The sequence below is a fragment of the Egretta garzetta genome, unplaced genomic scaffold (assembly GCF_000687185.1).
Source record: "Egretta garzetta isolate BGI_Z169 unplaced genomic scaffold, ASM68718v1 scaffold35, whole genome shotgun sequence".
Lineage (NCBI taxonomy): Eukaryota > Metazoa > Chordata > Aves > Pelecaniformes > Ardeidae > Egretta > Egretta garzetta.
This window is the reverse complement of record NW_009259730.1, coordinates 2,213,316-2,231,526: the sequence shown is the minus strand read 5'-3', so window position 1 is coordinate 2,231,526 and position 18,211 is coordinate 2,213,316. Positions and strand designations below refer to the sequence as shown.

Genomic DNA, 18,211 nt, shown 5'->3' with positions numbered 1-18,211 from the left:
CCTGGGGGCGGTCTCTACGCTGTCTGGCTGGGGAAGTGTCTGGGAGTCTGAATGTTCAGTTATGGTTTTTTTTATTTCTGCGTATTGTTTTATTTTGTCTGAAGTTAAAAAAAAAGTCAAGTTTACTGCAGGCAGCGCCTTTTCACACGTGCAGCAACTTCAGTGACCTGAATTATTCTAACGTAGCTGACTGGTTTCAGCTTTAAACCCATCACAATCAGGATATTTACAGACTGGTTTTACATAGCAGTCGACCCACATGGCATGAATGCTCCCACCCCTTTTTTTCCCTTTCTTCTTCCTGAAGTTACTTGACTGAAAAAATAGGAAGATAAAATGTAAAGTGACCTGAATAGAATTCATAAAATAAGGTTAACTTTGGTTTGAATCTACAAGCAAAACAGCCATCCCAATTTCTAATGTTTTCTTAGCCCTCTCTTAGCATGAGAGAGACATGGAGACATGAATGGTTTTCCAGTTCATTCAGTCTTACCACTGTATTTTTGTGTCTGCTAGATACTAGTTTTGTCATTTACTGCCATTGGAATTACTGCTTAAATTCATCTTTCCTCAGTTAATGCCCTCTTTTCTGAAGAGTATTGCCACATAATCCCTAGGAAAGTGTCTTAATGGGGGTTTGCTTTTCGATAAAACACCTTGCATGGCAAAGGTTTCATTTCACAGGGAGTTGGTCAGCATTCTTTTATTTAAGATGCACCATTGGGATGCAAGGCTTTTACTTTGAAAGAAGCATTTTGTCAGCAGACGTTGGCATGGTAGTAGATTTTACCCCAGCAGGGATACGGGCCAGTTCAGTGGAGGTCAGAATGGAAATAAAAAATACCTGGTCAAAATTCACCACTGACCGAAGGGGCCCAGCTCCATCACAGTTTAGGTCATCTGTGAATTTGGTCAGTAGCGATTTAGCTTTCCGTCAGTGTGCTGCAAGTAAAGACCACAGCTCTCTTGCTTGAGTACTTGTGGGTCCCCATGTACTCATAGGTTCCCAAGTACGCGAGGACTGGGTTGGGTCCTCCCCTCTCTCACCAGGAGGAGAGAGACAGTGAGCTGTGAAGCACGCACTAAACTGGTTGCTAATCTCCGTGATTTCTCTTTAGGGGAGGCAGCTGAGTGAGCACTTGAACATTTACATCTTTTCCCTGAAGAAACGTGTCCAGGAGTGAACACCTGCGCTATGATCAGACTGTAACACTTGATGTGGAGATTTGCAACTCTTCTGATGTGATAAATAGCTGGAATTAACCTGATTAAAATAACCAAAGAATAGAATAGTCCAGATATCCGAACCACTGCGACAAAGAGCTATGCAGCGAGATGCTTCATCTCAGAAGAAGATCCCCGTCCAGCAGAGAAGCGTTTACCAAGTTGTTCTGCTGCTAATATTTATTCTCTTCACTAATGCCGTGTTACTGCCCTCTCTGGAGCTTTTGTCTTCCTCCTCCTTGCCACTGTGTCCAAAATCCTGGATAAATCCATGCCAGGTTACATGAGATCCTTGGTGGTTTATAACCAGCACTGGTTTTGCCCAGCCTGGTCACCCGTGGGACCCTGGCAGTGCAAACCCTCCCTGTACGTCCTTCCCACTCAGACATCTGTGCCTGCTTCGTTCTCCAGATTCATTTTCTCACAACTCATTTCTTCCATACAGCCTCCTGAAGGGCTTATGCGCATTCAGTCTTTTCCTCACCTCGAATGAATGTGTGAAGAAAAGAGAATGAGCTCAGAAAGCTATGGGTACAGTAAAAGCATTTTTGAAACATATGATTTTTTCCCCCCAGCATTCAGATGCATCTCGGCTGACCTGTATCTGTCAGAAACACAGGCAGGAGTTGGCCTTTATACTTATTTTCTAGGCAGTAACAAGCGTGTTGTTGATATTTCGGTAGCAACAAGCAATATACCCTACAAAGGTAACCAGCTGCGAATAAATTTGGCCAACAAGCCTTTGAAGATTCTCATATTTCACTGCAAAACTAGTTAGCCAAACCTCATCTATGAGTGCAAAACACGACACAAATTATAATTTGCCTGCGTGCTTAAAACAAATTCTTGTGGTTTTAGGCAACAACAACAAATTGAGACAAGAAAAGCTTTTTTTAGCCATTATACATTTGCATGCAGATGTAAACTGCTCACTTCATCTATAATATATGTAGGTTTTCTGCGTGCCTTGGAGGAAGGAGCAAGAATGTGAGTCTCATCTCTTTTCATATGCTGCCCTAGCCAGGGGGCACTTGAAGCAGTAATGAAACAATCTGTCCGCTTTCCCCAAGGTAAGCATTAGACTACACCTCTTGCACAGAGGTACATGACTGACTGCCTGGCACGTTTATTAACTAGTTATCTATCATCTCGTTTGCCAGAAGCAGGGCAGAAGCGCAGCTGCTGACCTGATGAGCCTTAAGTTCACCTTTTCCAGTTCTTAGACCATTTCCCTGCCTGGATCATTTTTTCCCCAGTTAACATACCCTTACATCAGTAGCTGCTCTTAATATTTGCAGCTGAGCACCCACCAGCCATACCTCCGTGAACAGGTTCAATTTAAGTTTGTCCCACCTGTTACAGTAGTTGACTTTACCACAGTGTCAGGTAGGGCTGATTTCCCCCGGCAGCCCTTGCTGTGGGTACCAGGGGACAAACCTGCACTACAACTGCCTGACAGGAGGGTGTAGCCAGGTGGGTTTTGGTGTCTTCTCCCAGGTAACGGGCAATAGGATGAGGGGAAATGGCCTCAAGTTGCACCAGGGCAGGCTTAGGTTGGACGTTATGAAAAATTTCTTCACCAAAAGGGTTGTCAAGCACTGGAACGGGCTGCCCAGGGAAGTGGTCGAGTCCCCATCCCAGGAGGTATTTAAAAGACAGGTAGCTGAGGTGCTTAGGGACATGGTTTAGTGGTGGGATGGCAGGGTTAGGTAAATGGTTGGACTTGATGATCTTAAAGGTTTTTTCCAACCTAAACAATTCTATGATTCTGTGATCAGCTTCCCCTCTTCACAAAGCAGAAATACCACACCGACTTGTAAAGTTGCTTATGGTTTGAAAGTACGCATGTTCCACCTACCAAACAAGCACACTGAGGGTCCCGCCCGCCAAATGGACATAGTGCTCCCGTCACAGTTCAAGCAGCTCAAGGTTCGAGTTAGGCAGAGGACACCGGTCATCCTGTTAATGCTGGTTTGGAGATTTTGCCAAGAGCCCTGTAGGGAAGGGAAGCTCCCACACTCTCCGGCACCCCTGCGGTCCAGCTCCAGTGCTGCAGCTAGAACAGCGAGAGGTATCTTCCAGCCTTCCTCCCCGCCGGTGGGGTGGCCGTGCCCCTGCCCTGCGTGATGCCGAGGGAGCATGGGGTCTCCACCGAGAGGCTTCCTAACTGCCCAAGGACTGTCTTAAAGTAAGGCTGACGGCTGTTTAATGAGGGGTGCTAAAAAAGGCCGTTCTGACTGTGCTTGACGGGGAACGACGAGTTTCATGTAGGCATGCACCCAGCAATCTCGCTGTTTGATGCAGTTAAGTATTACATCTTATACCAGAAACACCTTCACAAAAGTCTCACCTATTTCAACCGTTTGTATTTAACCCATCCATCAAAAGGATCTGGAGGAAGTCCTGAGGAGAAAAAAATAAGAATAAAATGAACAAAAATACTTCTGGATCAAATGTGGTTGTACTGGAGGAACTCTGTGGACAGACTTCCCTTTTCCCTCTCTCTTGCACTTATTTATTAAACAGCTGGACATATGGGTCACAGAAGCAGCACAATTTGATGCACTGTAATGGAGTATTTTGAAATATTTAATTAAAAGAAATGATAAAACTTGAACTGCCACAACCTGCCTGCACTTGTACCTTTCTAAAGAGAAATACAGTATCACTTTTAAAGGAAATTAAGCTCCAGACAGCTTTTTCACATCCTATATGAAGACATGGCAAATAACTTTTTCTTTTTTAAAGCAGCTTGTCACTACAATCTCTATAAAGACAAGTATAAGAACAGATCATGTATTGCACAGTGTATATATTGAATTGTTAGCCATCTTAGATGGCAACTGGTTCAATGAACAGGAATAAAAATGCTTTGTTCATAGGACAGTATGGTGACAGATTTATTTTGCAAAGTCAGATACCGGTATGAAGATGACCTAACAGTCCAAGAACAATTTATTTTGGTCACAACATTGTGGGACAAAGTTTTCAACTATTTGAACTGGAAAATATATTACTTTTTTTTTTATGCTGTTGAGCATTCGCACTAGCCCAAATACACACACACACCCCCCCAAGTCTTCTGAAAACGAGCATTCGCACTAGCCCAAATACACACACACACACACCCCCCCAGGTCTTCTGAAAATCAGCTAAACTAGCACCGCTCTCCCAGGTTTGAGTGCCCGGGTTGGAAATGGGCTCCTCTGGTCCTGGCTTCGTCTCCCCCCCTCTACCAGAAACCTTCCCTAAGTGGGGCTGGGCAGTGGCTCAGCCTCAGCCCCCTAGGGATCCCCGAAAGCAGTGGGACGGCTCAGGCTGACCTGGTGGTGGTGGGACACGACCAGGTGGCTTCAATGCACGGCAGAAAGAGGTCCTGGCTCAAATCCCTGGAGATTTAGCAGCAGCTACTGCAGCAACATTGCTCAAGCTGCAGAAGATCAGAGCTGTGAGAATTACAATGCTGTTTCCTCCTTTTCTTCCAAAACCCTAATATTTTAATCTAAAATGTAGGTGGCCTTTATGTGCTGCTCTGAAGATTCATCCCTGAATACTTGGCCATTGCAACAAAAGTCCATGGGGAGCTTCAGTGCCCTTGCTATAGCACTCTCCTCTCCTCCTGGCTGCTGTGAGTTTTGCTTTTGCTGTATCAAAACCGCAATACAACAAGAGATTTAGAGGTCTGAAATCGGAAAGCATTTACCATAAAGAAGAATGTTCTGTTTACGTGCACATGCATACATGCATTTTCTTTTTTGATTTGTAGAAGGGGATACAGTTGCCGAGCTCTTGGGGAAAAAGATACTACCTATGCACACAGCAAAAGTGAACTTTTTTGTTTAAAGCAGCTGCCTTTTTCTTCCTGCTCCCATATGCAGTCACTAATGAAACAAAAATATGTATTTAAACCAGAAAGTATTCTTTTAGAATGTTTCGAATAGTCTCTAGAGCTAGACAGATTTTAACATATATTTTTTTATTAAATATGTAAAAAGATAAACGCAAGTCAAGTTATTCACATATTCAGACAAAAATCTACTCTACCATGCGACAATTTGTGGATAATGTAAAATGACTGATACATCTGAATAAGACTTTTTGTATCTATTATGCCATTACTTATCGATTTATAATTAACAATACATATGTTTACATTCCTTTCAGTTTACATTTAATATATAACCAAAGCTTTATGGTGTGCTATTTAGTAAAGGTAATTACAAATGCATATTAAAACCATAACGGAATAATGGTCTCCCCTCAGCACAGCCGAATTTCTAGCGCCCTCGAGGTACTTTACTGCCCTGGCTCCCTGGCTCAGTCACTTCCCCCTTAATACAAGCAGTGAGAGGGCTGTGGTCCTCAGACCAGAAATAGGATATAAGGAATTTTCAGGAAATGAAGTTCACCTTTTTAAAAAAATTTTTTTTAAAATGTGCTTCAAAGAGAGAAAAGGAGAGAGGCACAACAGCCTGGCTACGAACCCCCCGGGGAGCTCCGCAACCCAACCGATTGCACCTTCAGAAAAACATTTCCTCTTGAAGTGCTCTCCATGCATCTGCTCGAGCGTTAGCAGAAGGACGAGCTGCAGTAAGCAGAGACTGGCGCGGATGAAATTAAGTTTACAGCCTGATCCCAAACTCCTCGCCCCATCAGAAATCCCACACAGGTTAAAGGACATTCTGGAGACTGGAAAAAAAATTAGTAACTGCTCCTCGGTTCAACAGTATTATGAAGAACTACCATTTATTACAATGACAATTGTAATAAGTACATATGTTCTAATAAACACAAATACAACGAAAATGACAATTCCCCCATTTGTGGTGATTCTTGGAAATACTTATTTTGGAATATACACATTTGTATAAAGCAGACCGTTTTTGTAACCAATGGAAACGGGAAAGGAAAGCGCTGGCCTGCAGGCTGCAGTACGTGCATTTCATCACCGGGTAGGACGTGAGGTCAATGCTGGAGGCAGGGCTGGGAAACCTTCAGCCCGCAGGGGCCAGGAACTCTTCTGCTGAGCAGGGGGAGCAATCAAGGAACTGGAAATACCTGTTCTAATGCTTAACAGTATTTAATATGTTGTCTGTGGTGCAACACGACAGCCGGGATCTCACATTTAACTAAGAGCCACTTAGCTGCAAAAGATTGATGAGGAACAGAAAACGGCGCGTGCATGCGTGCGTGTGTGTGTGCGCGCTGGGGGTTGAGAAATTGAGAAACTCTCATGGAAGCGTAAGCTTGGAACTTAGGCTCTAGGAGCACATGAAGGTCTAGGATGATTTATAGCTGTTCAATAGGCTTTGGAGAGTTTTTCAGTGGCTGCCAATTGGGACGGGACTTCCATGTACCTGCTAAATCAGCACAACACTCCAGAATGAAGAAAATCAAGTGAGAGACCCAAGAATCCCAAGCATTACATACTCAGAGAGACTACAACGCACAGTTTTACGAGAAAAGTAAGGAATGCTTTATACACTTCAAGATACTTCTGTTTATAAAACACCATCATTTCGAACAGGGCGATGGGACCACACTGGAGGGGAACGCTCTCACTGCAGACATCTCCAGGGCAGATGCGGTTCTGCACCCCGCCGGCCTTGCCAGGGGAAGGTCAGCCAAGCGCAGAACCAGCTCCGTGCCCCTCGGTCACCTGGTCCCCCTCTGATGTGTGCTCTGTCTCCAGGAGGACTCCTCACTGCCTCTCCACGCTTTGGAAGCAGCCTCGACACCCGTGAGGTGTCCACCACCCACGTCGGAGTGGAAGTTCATGGCTAGTGCTGTTGCTGGCTTTTCCCCATGCCTCGCACTAGCGAGGAAATTTTCTGTCTTCCATACTTGTATGGCCGGGGCAGCAGAGGGGGGAAGGATAGCAAAAAGAAATGGCTGGCCTACTTTGTCCTCTTCTGAGGGGTGGGAAGCCAAGCATGACGGCAGAGATCGTGTCCTGCAGCTACACTTGTGTCAAGGAGATTTCTCTCCTCTGTTAGCACTGAGCTCTGCGGAGGCAGAGCTGAAGCTGGAAGCTGGGACTGGATTCCTCAGGAAGGAAAAAAAGCTGGGAAATGTCTATTGACTAGTCAGGAAACTGGGAGGCTTTTCAAAAAACTTAAGTGGATGTCTGTTCCTCCAGAAATAAGCCAAAAAACATACCATGCGGCTTTCTAACAAGCTTTCTAACACAGGGGTTTAAATCTCTCCTAGCGAAACAGATGATCTGCCTTCCATTTTGTGAAGGCAGGAAAGGAATAAACGTGAGCAACACGAGCATTTTCCTCCACAACACACCTCGTCGTTATGGCTTGAGTATGACTTCCACTGTATCCCTTTATTCCAATTCTTTGACCGAATTTATGCCCCAAGGCAGATGTACTAGAAAACGCGAAAGCACCACAAAGTGAGAGACACAGCTAGTGGTACGGTACTTCTTGCCACACAAAATGCCAATATAAATATGTTAGAACAAGTTACAAGTGTATCATACTTAAGACAAAAAAGAAAAAAAAATAAATATATATTTGTTTGTTTTTTTTTTTAAAGAGCAGAACAAATCTCAAGCAGCCAAGTGGTGAAGTTGCAGTGATGTACAGTAGGTGATGTAGCCCTACAACCTCTTGGGAAGATACACTGAAAGAAGACGTCTGCAAATGCATCTTGGCAAAATATGGGTACAGAATGCAGTGGTTGGCTGGCACTCACTATGGTACATAAATGTTAATGGCAGACTGGGAGTGAACTGGTTTCAAGTTTGAGGCCACACATGTTCCATTCTCCAGAAGAAAGTTCTCACACAAAACGAAAATTGTCAGAGACGCTGGGTGAGTCAGTACTCCTCCTGCTGCTGGGGCTGTTCATGGACTTGCTCTTCACCTTCATGCTCTTCTGTGTGGCTCTCCTGCAGGGAGAAAAAGACCCCAGAACATTCTTCAGCAGAAAGCATTTCGCATGTAATCTTGCTGCCCCACAGTGCCCATCATAGCCTAAAGCTTAACTTCTAATTTTCATGCACCTAAGTACAAAATGAGCTGAAACCTGAGAAAAGCAGCACCTCGTAATACCACATTAAAATGTATTCACTTTGCTTTTAATGAATGCACATGCAGTGCTGATACTTCTCCAGAAGAAGTGCCAGTTTTCACCATCACTGAGTGTTAGCTGTTCCGGTAAGTGCACATCTGAAGAGCTAGACAGCGAGATGTGATGCTGTATCATAGCATCCTGATGTCCTCCTCCCCCACTTTCAGTTTGTCCAAGGATTTCCGAACCTGTCTGCTATAGTTTTCACACGATCTTCACTCTAGTTTTAGATCACTAAACAGTCAAGACACTTTTGCTATCACCTGCTTTAAAAGTTAAACTCAGCCTCCTTTTTGCAGTCAGATATAGTACTTTCTCAAAGGAATATACCGATGCTAGACCAGAGTTCAAAGGTTACCAAAACAGTGATTTTTAACAGTATCCAGAAAATATAACCAAAGACTCGCAAATGCATTTTCTTTGAAAAAAGGAATTGAGCCCAGTATTCCCTGTTTTACAGAGCTGCTGTTAAAAGCACTATTTACTTGTAAACACTTCTCTTATGTGCAGTATTTTCCAGAGCTGTCTCTCTGAGTACATGTTGCGCCATTGGCAAGAAGAATCCCTGACTGAAAGGAAGGCTGGATCCTCACTGCAGGTGATACCAGTTTTAAACAATTTCCAATTTCGAGACAACACACCTGCTATGTTGAGTTGGCCTGGATGTCTCAGAGCTCAAAAAGACTGGCTGACTCTCAGGGCATTCCTTCTGTATTCCCACTAAGCGCAGCTGCATTTACAGCTTTTCTCTCAAGTGGCTTCCACTTTTCCGGAGCACAGTTCACTGACAAGATCCCACACATCTACTCTCGGTCCTGCATTAGCAGCGCTCCGCTGCAGGCAGCTCCAAAGGAAAACACTTTTCCAAGAGACTGAGCTGCATCCCTGATGTGGTACCTCTGCAGAACTCGCCTGGCTCCTGGCAATTTTTGTTAGAAGCACGAGGCTTGGAACAACAAACTTGAACAAATCGATGCTGCTAACTTTTCAAATCTGAGGCAAAAATTAGCAGCGAAGGGAGGCCATAATTTGAGTTTTCCCAGAACAGTTCAGAGCAGCTTATGCAATAAGAAAGTATTTCCCTTCTGGTAATAAAATATTCGTATTTCTAAAGAGCAGGAACAGAATAAGGTTCCCAACATTTGCTGACACAATGGAAATAGTCAGCTGTTTACCACATACAGAAACAGCCAAATTCCACCAGAAAGCAAGCTTTCTGTCATTCAGGTGCTATCTTCAGGTAGAAGCCACACACGTCAGTCAGAACAACTGCAGTTTAGCACCTTATGGCCCCTTGGGGGGAACGATGCCCTTAGTACATACAGTAGGTACAGCATGTCAAAACAGCTTTTTGCGTAGTATCTAAAAATCACAACTCCTGTGATGGGCTGCAAGGGTGCAAGACTTGCAGAGAACAGGAGTTTTGCAGAGAGAAGCTGACAGCTGTGAGAACGTGACCCTGCCTTATGGGGTGAGAAAACTGAAGCTTATTTAGCTGCTACATTCCCTTAACCCCATCTACCCTGACCCTCCTTATGCGTTGAGGTGACCTGCTCTGGAATTCACCTGTTCCATAGGCTCTATGTATGCAGAGTTTATGAGAGACACGTAGTAGAAAGCCCACTCATGCGATTTTACAGGTCACGTACATGCTATGCTTTCATGCATGTAATAGGAAAAGCCCCTAACCGCAAGGAATGGCTTGGGAACCTGCTCTGCAGCTCTGCAGCCAGGCCTACCTTTGATGGAAATGGTAAATCGTATTTGACAACCTCAGGAGTTGTTCTGAGACTTGGACACGTGCTTCTCAGTATGTACAGCTTGTATAAATACATGAAATGGGAAAGACAAGAGTCACTACGCCCAATTACCTTGGGACTGTGGAATCTCCTTGAATAGCATCCCCTAATAAGGGAAGTAGTGGAAGATCTATTTAGAGCATTTATTTCTGGCTTGGATCACACGATCACGGTCATCTCTGTCTCCCACAATGGGAGGCGCTCTCTTTTGACCCTTCGATCCATCTGCCTCAAACTATTCAGGTGTGCCTGTAGACCGAAGAGCTAGACTTTATGAAAACCAGCTGTTGGGGGTGGGGGGTGAGTGCCTTTTCCAAAAGCAGCAGCGGGTGTAGTAGCTGCTAGAGCAGAAAGATACAAAGCCAACTGCATTTTGAGCAACTGCTTTGGAAACTTGAGCTGAGCAACCAACAGATCAAACGGCAGCAACCCACCCAACTTCTGCATGAACGGAACCTGAACAGCCTAAGCAGAAGCTTTCCTACATTTTTGCTTTATGTGAAGACCTACGTGGCCTGGGTTTCACAACTAGGCACACGACCTCTTCCGTTTCAACAGTCTGAAGGTCTCCTACTGTAAGACCGTCTGACCAAATGCTTCCCATGTTATCCGAGGTCTCAATGCTGTCTATAGCAGTCACAGCATGAGTGCTAGGGGCCACTTCTCCCCACCACCCACATGTAACCTTTTTTAACACCACTCTCTGTCAACTTTTGACATTTTTGATGAAGAAGTAGGATTACAAATGAGCAATTTGTAATTAGAAATTACAAAGGATTGCAGACCGATCAGCCAAACGTTAAGTGACAATAGCAGATACAACACCCTCTTGCATAAGCAGAGACATAATGATGAGGTTTAAAACAGAACCATAACAGGGAAAAGGGAGCCTCTAAAAACAAGGAACCCAAATGGATTGATATTTGTGCTGTAAGACTCAACAAAATCAAAACCAAATAATAATAATAATAAAGGAAATCAGTCTTAAAAATTTAGCCTTTACTGAATTAAACAGAACAGAAGCTTATGAAGTGACATGGTTGAAACGATGCTGTGACTTGGAATTCTGAGAAAAACCCCAATTAACACCCCTCCCCTATGATATGAACCTGATAAAAACCTCTTCAGTACAATACCACAATAATCAAACCTCTGGAGAATGGTTTTTATAGGGACTAAACTCTAAATTTGCATTCTGAATCGTTCTACACACAATTTACCTAAGGGCCTACAATGCTCATGGGGGACCTGTGAACTACTGGGAGATGTGACTACTTAAAAGTGCTGTGCAGATTTTTTTTCTTTTAGGAGGATTAAATTAAGCATAACAGAAAATTAAGTATAAGGGTAGACCTGTCCCTTCTGAATAAGAACAGTTGGTATGAAAAATAGGATGTGATCTCTACGCCACATGGGATACAGTAGATGCCTGTCAAATGCAGCTAGGAAGGAAGACTTTGAGATTGGTATCAAACAGTTATTGGAAGTATGAACTAAAAATAAATCTAAGTGAGTTATGATATTCAAGTAGAAGCCTTTGGTCAGGGATCGCTTGGGCAGTATGTGTGAGCTGCATTACCATGCATCCTCTTCCCTAAAAAAAGCCTCATACCACAGCATCACTTATAACACAAATCCTGAAAATTAATATAACCCTTTTCTTCCACTTTGCCTCTGTATACTTGAGACACTCTGAAACAAAGATTAAAAAAAAAAAAATCTAAGCTGGATTTACGATGAACTCATTATTAAGAAACTAGGAATGCTGGAGTTGCCTGTGGTTTGGGAATCAGGGCTATTTCCCATCTGGGTCTTGGGAAAGCCAAACCGCTGTTACCGAGGGATTAACCTGCAAAATGCTGCAAGATACAGAATTTAACCTGGGACAAATTCATTGCAGAGAGAGAAAAAACAGAGCTGAAGGACAAAGCAGGGCAATGAGACAGCGAAGTCCAAAACCAAAAAGTGGGCAGGCTGCCTCAGCAAGGGAACCACAGTCTTTGGTTCAGTGCTAATACATCGGGGCCTTTCCTCAGCAAATTGCAGTCTGTCTTCTAAGCTGAGGAAGAAATGCACCCTGGAAGAGGAGGAGACCAAGCCTCCCACTAAAAGGTACAAAAAAATTGCGTGGGGAATGGCCTCCGTATTCTCCTCTAGGGGAGCAGTGCTCCCCTGCTGAAGTGACATGCCCGGCCTCCACCTGCAAACCCATTTTAGATAAAGGCATGGTCGTTGTATGTAATTCACGCGCAGGCATGGATGATGCCTTCCACAGAGAAAGGCTTGGTGGGAGGAAGCAGATGAAACACTGGGATGTGGGCTGAAGTAGAACATTTTGTAACGTGTTCTGCCAGTAAGGAAAACTGCAGGAAGAAAAGCAACAAATGCATTCCTTGGCGGGGAATTGCTTGCTATTTAAGCCAACAGACAGACAGATGTGGTAGGGGTATGGGGAAAAGAGGGATTTTTCTGGCTTTGCTTTATAAATAAATCACTGTTCTTGAATCCAGAAGACATTTTCTCTGACCGCTATATATATGTAATTCTTTTAGCCTGTTATCACGTGCCTAGCAAATTTGCCTTATTGTTTATTCCGGTGAAAATAATGGTTTCCTCCTCCTTTTCCTCTCCAGCACTTGCCCCGCACCATTGAACAAATCCTCTTTCCCCTGTCACTTCTCATCTGAGCAGTGGCCCCTGTCAGCAGTAAGCTCATGTCCCTCTTGCACCTAACTTTCATTTATGCTCTACTAGTCTCCTTTAGAAAAGCATGTCAGCTAGTAGCTGCTTCGGCGCTATTTTTGATAAAAAAGCTGCTGCAACAGCTTTCTGGGAACAGCTATAAGACAGCCGACGGTACCACAGTGCTGCTGAGAGATTAAGTTGATGCTTATATGCTCCAGAGCCAAAGCCATCGTCTGCTGGAGACTGAAGGGTCAATCGGCAGTACAGGGCATACAGGGATTTAGTTAACATGAATGGGAGTAGTTCAGCTAAATCTCCACTGAATCATTATCCCTGAATGTACCCGAGGAATTTAACCAGCACCCTTTGCAAGCTTCTTGCTTTGTTCCGTGTCTACAGCACTGAGTCTAAGACGCAATGAGATTCGTGCTTAATCTTGCAGACAATACATTTCTGAAATTTTGGTAATAGAGGATTATTGGGTTTGCACAAGGAAGAACTTTGCCTATAGCAACAGGATAAAAAAATGCTAAAGAGCATTATCTCTGCAGATATAATTATGTATTTGGCAACCTGCACCATACATATTACAACACTGCCACATGGGCTAGGGAAGGTTCACAGCTGTAGACATGAACAGCACCGCTGTCAGAATATCTGTGATTTTCAACACGTTAAAGAACACAAGTAAAAGACTTCATGCAGAAAGGAAGAAGACAAAAACCCCAAAACTAAGGCTTAGAACCATATGAAATCAATTTAAAATTGTGACACACACCCTCCCCTTTCAGATCAACTTCGGCAAACCTAAAATAAAAAACCTACACTGAAGCAGCGAAAAGCAACCAGTCTCCTGAATCCCTTCCCCAAGCTGAAAAGTCTGTTGTTTGCAAATGCAGACTTCCTTTCTGGGGGAGGAGGCATGGAAATCCTAGCTGCTACAGTTCTGCTGACCTAAATATAGGACATGACCCAATACTGTGCCAACAAATTTTTACAAAATTAAGCTGTTTTGTCTAAATAAAAGGCATTAAGCTTGAACTTACATGTTCTTCTGAAGCATAAAGGACTTCCATTAGCCGATTGACAAGGTCATTATTCTCTCTCCCGTGTTCTTGGCAGAGAAGTTCAACCTCCCTTAATTTGCCAAAGTAGAAATCCCTTTCCTTCTCCATGCCTTCAAGTGCAAGTTTTAATGAATGTACCTGCATATAAACCAAGACATCAGTTATGAGGCGCACTATAGACAAAACAACTCAGTCTAACATTATGCATGCTAAACAATCTTAAATACATGTTCAATTTTATAGCTTAAAATGAAGTCTGCTTTTTTTTTCTGAAGTGCTAGATTGAACCTTACACAATAGGGAACAGTAAATCAGGCTCCCCAATTACGCCTCTTGGATACATCTTAACCTTGATCCTTAAAGGTCAATTTTCTCAGTGCTCTTTTATACCGAAACCCAAAGCAGCAGTTCAGGAATCAGGGTTACTTAAGACTTGTCTCCTCACAAAGCTGCCAGAAGTGTCATGTAATGGTGATTAATAAAACTTTCAGCTCAGTACTTGCATTATTTTGCCTGAATTAATGTGTAGTTGTTGGGAAATCTACAATATCTCCTTGCCTAAAAATACAGCAGAGAAGCTCACAAAGGGAAACTGTCTAGTTCGGAAATTAAAAGGTCCTCTAGTTGCAAATGTCAGTACTGCTGTGTTGTTTTTTCACCTCTCCTTTTCTGCCTTGCCACTTACCATATTTTGAGAGACCTGTGTTTCGGCACTCTGATGCCGTGACCGGCTGCACCATGGACTTTCTGCTCTGACTGATGTGCTGTTTCTATCAACAAATTCTCGCAAATGTCGAATATCTTTCTCTTTGCAACCTTGATCACAAGATTCTTCAAGCTATACTGTCAGTCTCAATTTCACCACTAGGACTGCTGCAAATCATTTATGGGCAACATAGCTGTTAATGATTAAGCTTCATATAAATCATGACAGAATTTGCAATATATTGTTATACACAGATATACACACGCACATACATACACACACATTTAAAAAAGAACAATTTTGTGAGAGCATAAGAGAGAAACTACTGTCCAACAGGGTATACACAGCCAGGATAACATCTGTAAGTGGCTCTCAAATTTGGAGGACAGCAGTGTAACAACCAATCCAAATAATCACAGATGAAGCTGCCTACAGTAAACACATTGACCCCAATCACATCCAAATTACAGCCAAATTAGCATCCGCGTTTTAAGGCCTGCAATTATACAAATGATTTTCTAAATAAAACATGCTAAATAAATTAAATCGCATCAGACCACACTTCAGTCAACTGATGCAATTTAATAGAAAGTTCTGTGTTGCCAGTTCTACTACAAGCTAATTTATTTCCTTCACTAGTAAAAATACCAGCAGAGTTCAAACAATGCTATGACAGCCTACTAAATCCTATCGGTTCATTTTTCCGTAACTGCTGAGCTAGCAATGCCTTTTTCTGACCTTTGATTGCACTCTCAGAGGTGTCAGACAGCAGAACTGACCTATTACCAGGGCAAGATTCTCAGAGCATCTCATTCACATACTAACCCATTTCTGACCAGCAGCCTGAGTACGACACCCAAGTCTTCCCTTGACAGTTTGAATCGATGATTGATGCAATGACCAGTCACCTTAAAATTAATTATTTCTTCCTGAAAGCAGGAATAGCAAAATGGAACACTATTTTGGTCTATAGAAGACGACCACACATTTAAGATGTGTCTTCTGGATCTGCAGCAGCATATTCCTTTAGAGCAATGCCTGCATCCAGACAGAACAGGAAAGCAACGGCTTCCAGATCTCTTGCTCTGGGCTTGCTAGAGCTTGGGAAAACAAAGAACTTCAGGTGAAACATTGGCCGATAATAGCTCAGACTGACTCCCCTTCTGACCTATTTATTAGGAAGGCATTCTCCTGTCTTTATTCTACACATTCACTATGTTTTAAGAAACAGAACCATTAAACTATCCATATATGCACACAATTAATTAACTACAGTATACATTAAACACTGTTCTAACCAAACCAGATACGGTTTTCTTCTGTGACATAGCAGCTACTTGCCTGTGACATATTGTTTGTTTTTCTTCAGGTAATTAGCACATCCACATGCTACTTCTTCCTTCTGTTTACGTGCCAGAAGGCTAATCCCGCATGAGGAACAGTGCATGTTAACGCCCATGCTCTGTTTCTGGACCAGAAGTACCCCTCTGCAACCCAGTTAACGGGTGCAAAGGCAACAGTTCCTGCCAACGGGTCTTTTCTCTGAGGGTACTTATTGGTAGCATGAATACCCACAGGACTGCAGAGCCAGGATGGAGATTAAGTCCGCACTGTAGACATGCAGCCAAGATGGTGCTGTTTTCAGAAACTATGTTTATACCTAACATACCATTAACAGCTCCTGGGGCCATTTGCCAGATGTAAAGGTCCCTTCTCTATATTTAATGGTCCCTGGTCTGTGCTGCCTCCCCAAGTGCACTCAGACTCTTTGGTAGTGTACTAGCTGGCACAGACCAAAACCACAGCAGGGACCACTTTAGCATTTTAATGCTATGGGTAATCAAGTTCTAGTGCACAGTGACATTCCTTGGAAGTGTTTAATTTACTAGCACAGACCAAGGCAATAGCTAAGACTCTTTCAAGAGAAACTTTAAGATTGTTGGGAGCTGTTAAACTAGCAAATGTTATGGATGGTTTACGATTATTGCAAATAGCTCATTAAGCAACCCTGTGGTAAAATACAGTGTATGGACAGCCCCACTACTTAATTTTTTCCACTACAAATTGCATGGAAGTTCACATGTTTCAGTCTCCCTTAGCAGCCATCCACGAAAGGACTGGGGGGGGATCTGTTACAGCCACATAGGAATTTGATATCCACAGACACAACATTTCTTACTCATAATCAAGACAGAGAAAGGGTGAAAGTGGCTGCTGTCCTTATCTCCCTGGTTGCTGGAAAGCGGTAAGAAATGGGCAGTTTGGTTCTTCCAGCATGTTCAGACTGGGGGTCAGAAAAAGCTGGCTCAGGGCTGCTTGCAGCATAAGTTTTTTGGCTTGTGTTATATGCCCAGGGTGCACAAGTAAGCATTAGTGGGCAATGAAATACCAAACGCCGCCAGCATTAAAAAAAAGCCTTTCAGACCATTCTAGCTAGAAGAGGTCTCTTAAAAACTAGCTATTAAAACACCAGCTTTCCAAATCCTCAACATTTCTTCTCCTCTTTGGTGATGGGGGAAATAATCAATTTTCCCTCAGGGTTATTTGTATATAAAGCTTAAGGCTTTCACACGTGGAATGTGCTAGGAATACATTAGCAGCAGATGTGATAGCGGCTGCCTATTTTAGTAAAGATCAAATATTTTTATGTTGCTCAGATCCCAACCAACTCCTTCCTCCCGATGCGAACACATTCTGACTTCTGAGTACAAATGTCCGGGTTTAAGTTGCATTACGCTGATGTTTGAACTCTGGTCTTACATTGATTAAAAAAAAAAAAAAAGATTCCATGAAAAATATATACATCCATCCCTTGCGCAACATTTAAAACCTTTTCTGTTACAGCAACAATCAAAAGCCCATTTGGAAGGCTGGTGGACCCGGTTGTGCTCTCTGCTGCTCAGAGAACCCTCATACCCTGAATCTGCAGCACACTGTGTCTGGGATGTGGCTATCCATCCACCACCTTTAAGTGCATAGCAGTAACCAAGAATTTGCAAACAGTGCCTCAACAAACTGAAATCTTTGTTGTTCAGGTCAATGGAAGTCTGAAACTGAAATGCCCTTAATTGTGGAAAATTATACTTAATCCAGAATAACAACTTCTTCCTGAATGCAGCTGCCAGGCAGCTCAGACTCAAAAATACGAGGTTTTTCCTTTCCATTTTCCCTCATCCAGGACAAATACAGGGATCAAGGCCTCATTTACAATAGTGACATTTACACCTTTCTGACAGCGCAGCCTTGAGCCAGATGCAGATATTTATTCATGTCCAGTGCAGACACTCTTACAAGTCCAGGAATGACCGAGTGGTGTAAAGCTCCATAGCATAAGTGCAAATTAAGCCCTTACAATCCTAACATTAAAGAAATTCTGAAGCTTTAATGATTATATTGCAGAACATTATTTATAATATAACTAAGTATTCTCACAGAGGTAGATCACATTTTTAAATGAAAAAGGCGTATTACTTTCTTAGTGCCTTTCTTCCAGAAAGCAGAGTACAATGAGCTAGAATTGATTCAGCTGCCAATCTCTAACACCTTGGTATTACAAACAGGCTTGTTTTCTCCACAATGACACATTAAAATGATTTATTTAAAATTTGTAACACACAAGAGCAAAGACAATATTGGGATTTTTTTCT

At 42.9% G+C, this 18,211-nt stretch overlaps 2 protein-coding genes across 3 annotated transcripts in view; one reads left to right on the top strand and one right to left on the bottom strand.

Moving 5' to 3' along the window:
- Positions 1–1,184, top strand: part of LOC104126864 (ethanolaminephosphotransferase 1) — a 39,965-nt gene extending 38,781 nt beyond the window's left edge. The window contains exon 9 of the mRNA XM_009639472.1: positions 1,119–1,184. Coding sequence (XP_009637767.1) covers positions 1,119–1,184 — 66 coding nt within the window. The remainder of the gene's footprint in view (positions 1–1,118) is intronic.
- Positions 1,185–5,481: 4,297 nt separating this feature from the next.
- The window catches only part of MAPRE2 (microtubule associated protein RP/EB family member 2), a 99,487-nt gene continuing 86,757 nt past the window's right edge, over positions 5,482–18,211 (bottom strand). For both annotated transcript variants that reach the window (XM_035894940.1, XM_009639471.2), the window contains exons 7-8: positions 13,838–13,996; positions 5,482–8,125 (exon numbers count right to left, since the gene is read on the bottom strand). In XM_035894940.1, the coding sequence (XP_035750833.1) occupies positions 8,054–8,125; positions 13,838–13,996 (231 nt within the window). In that variant the 3' untranslated portion in view covers positions 5,482–8,053. The remainder of the gene's footprint in view (positions 8,126–13,837; positions 13,997–18,211) is intronic.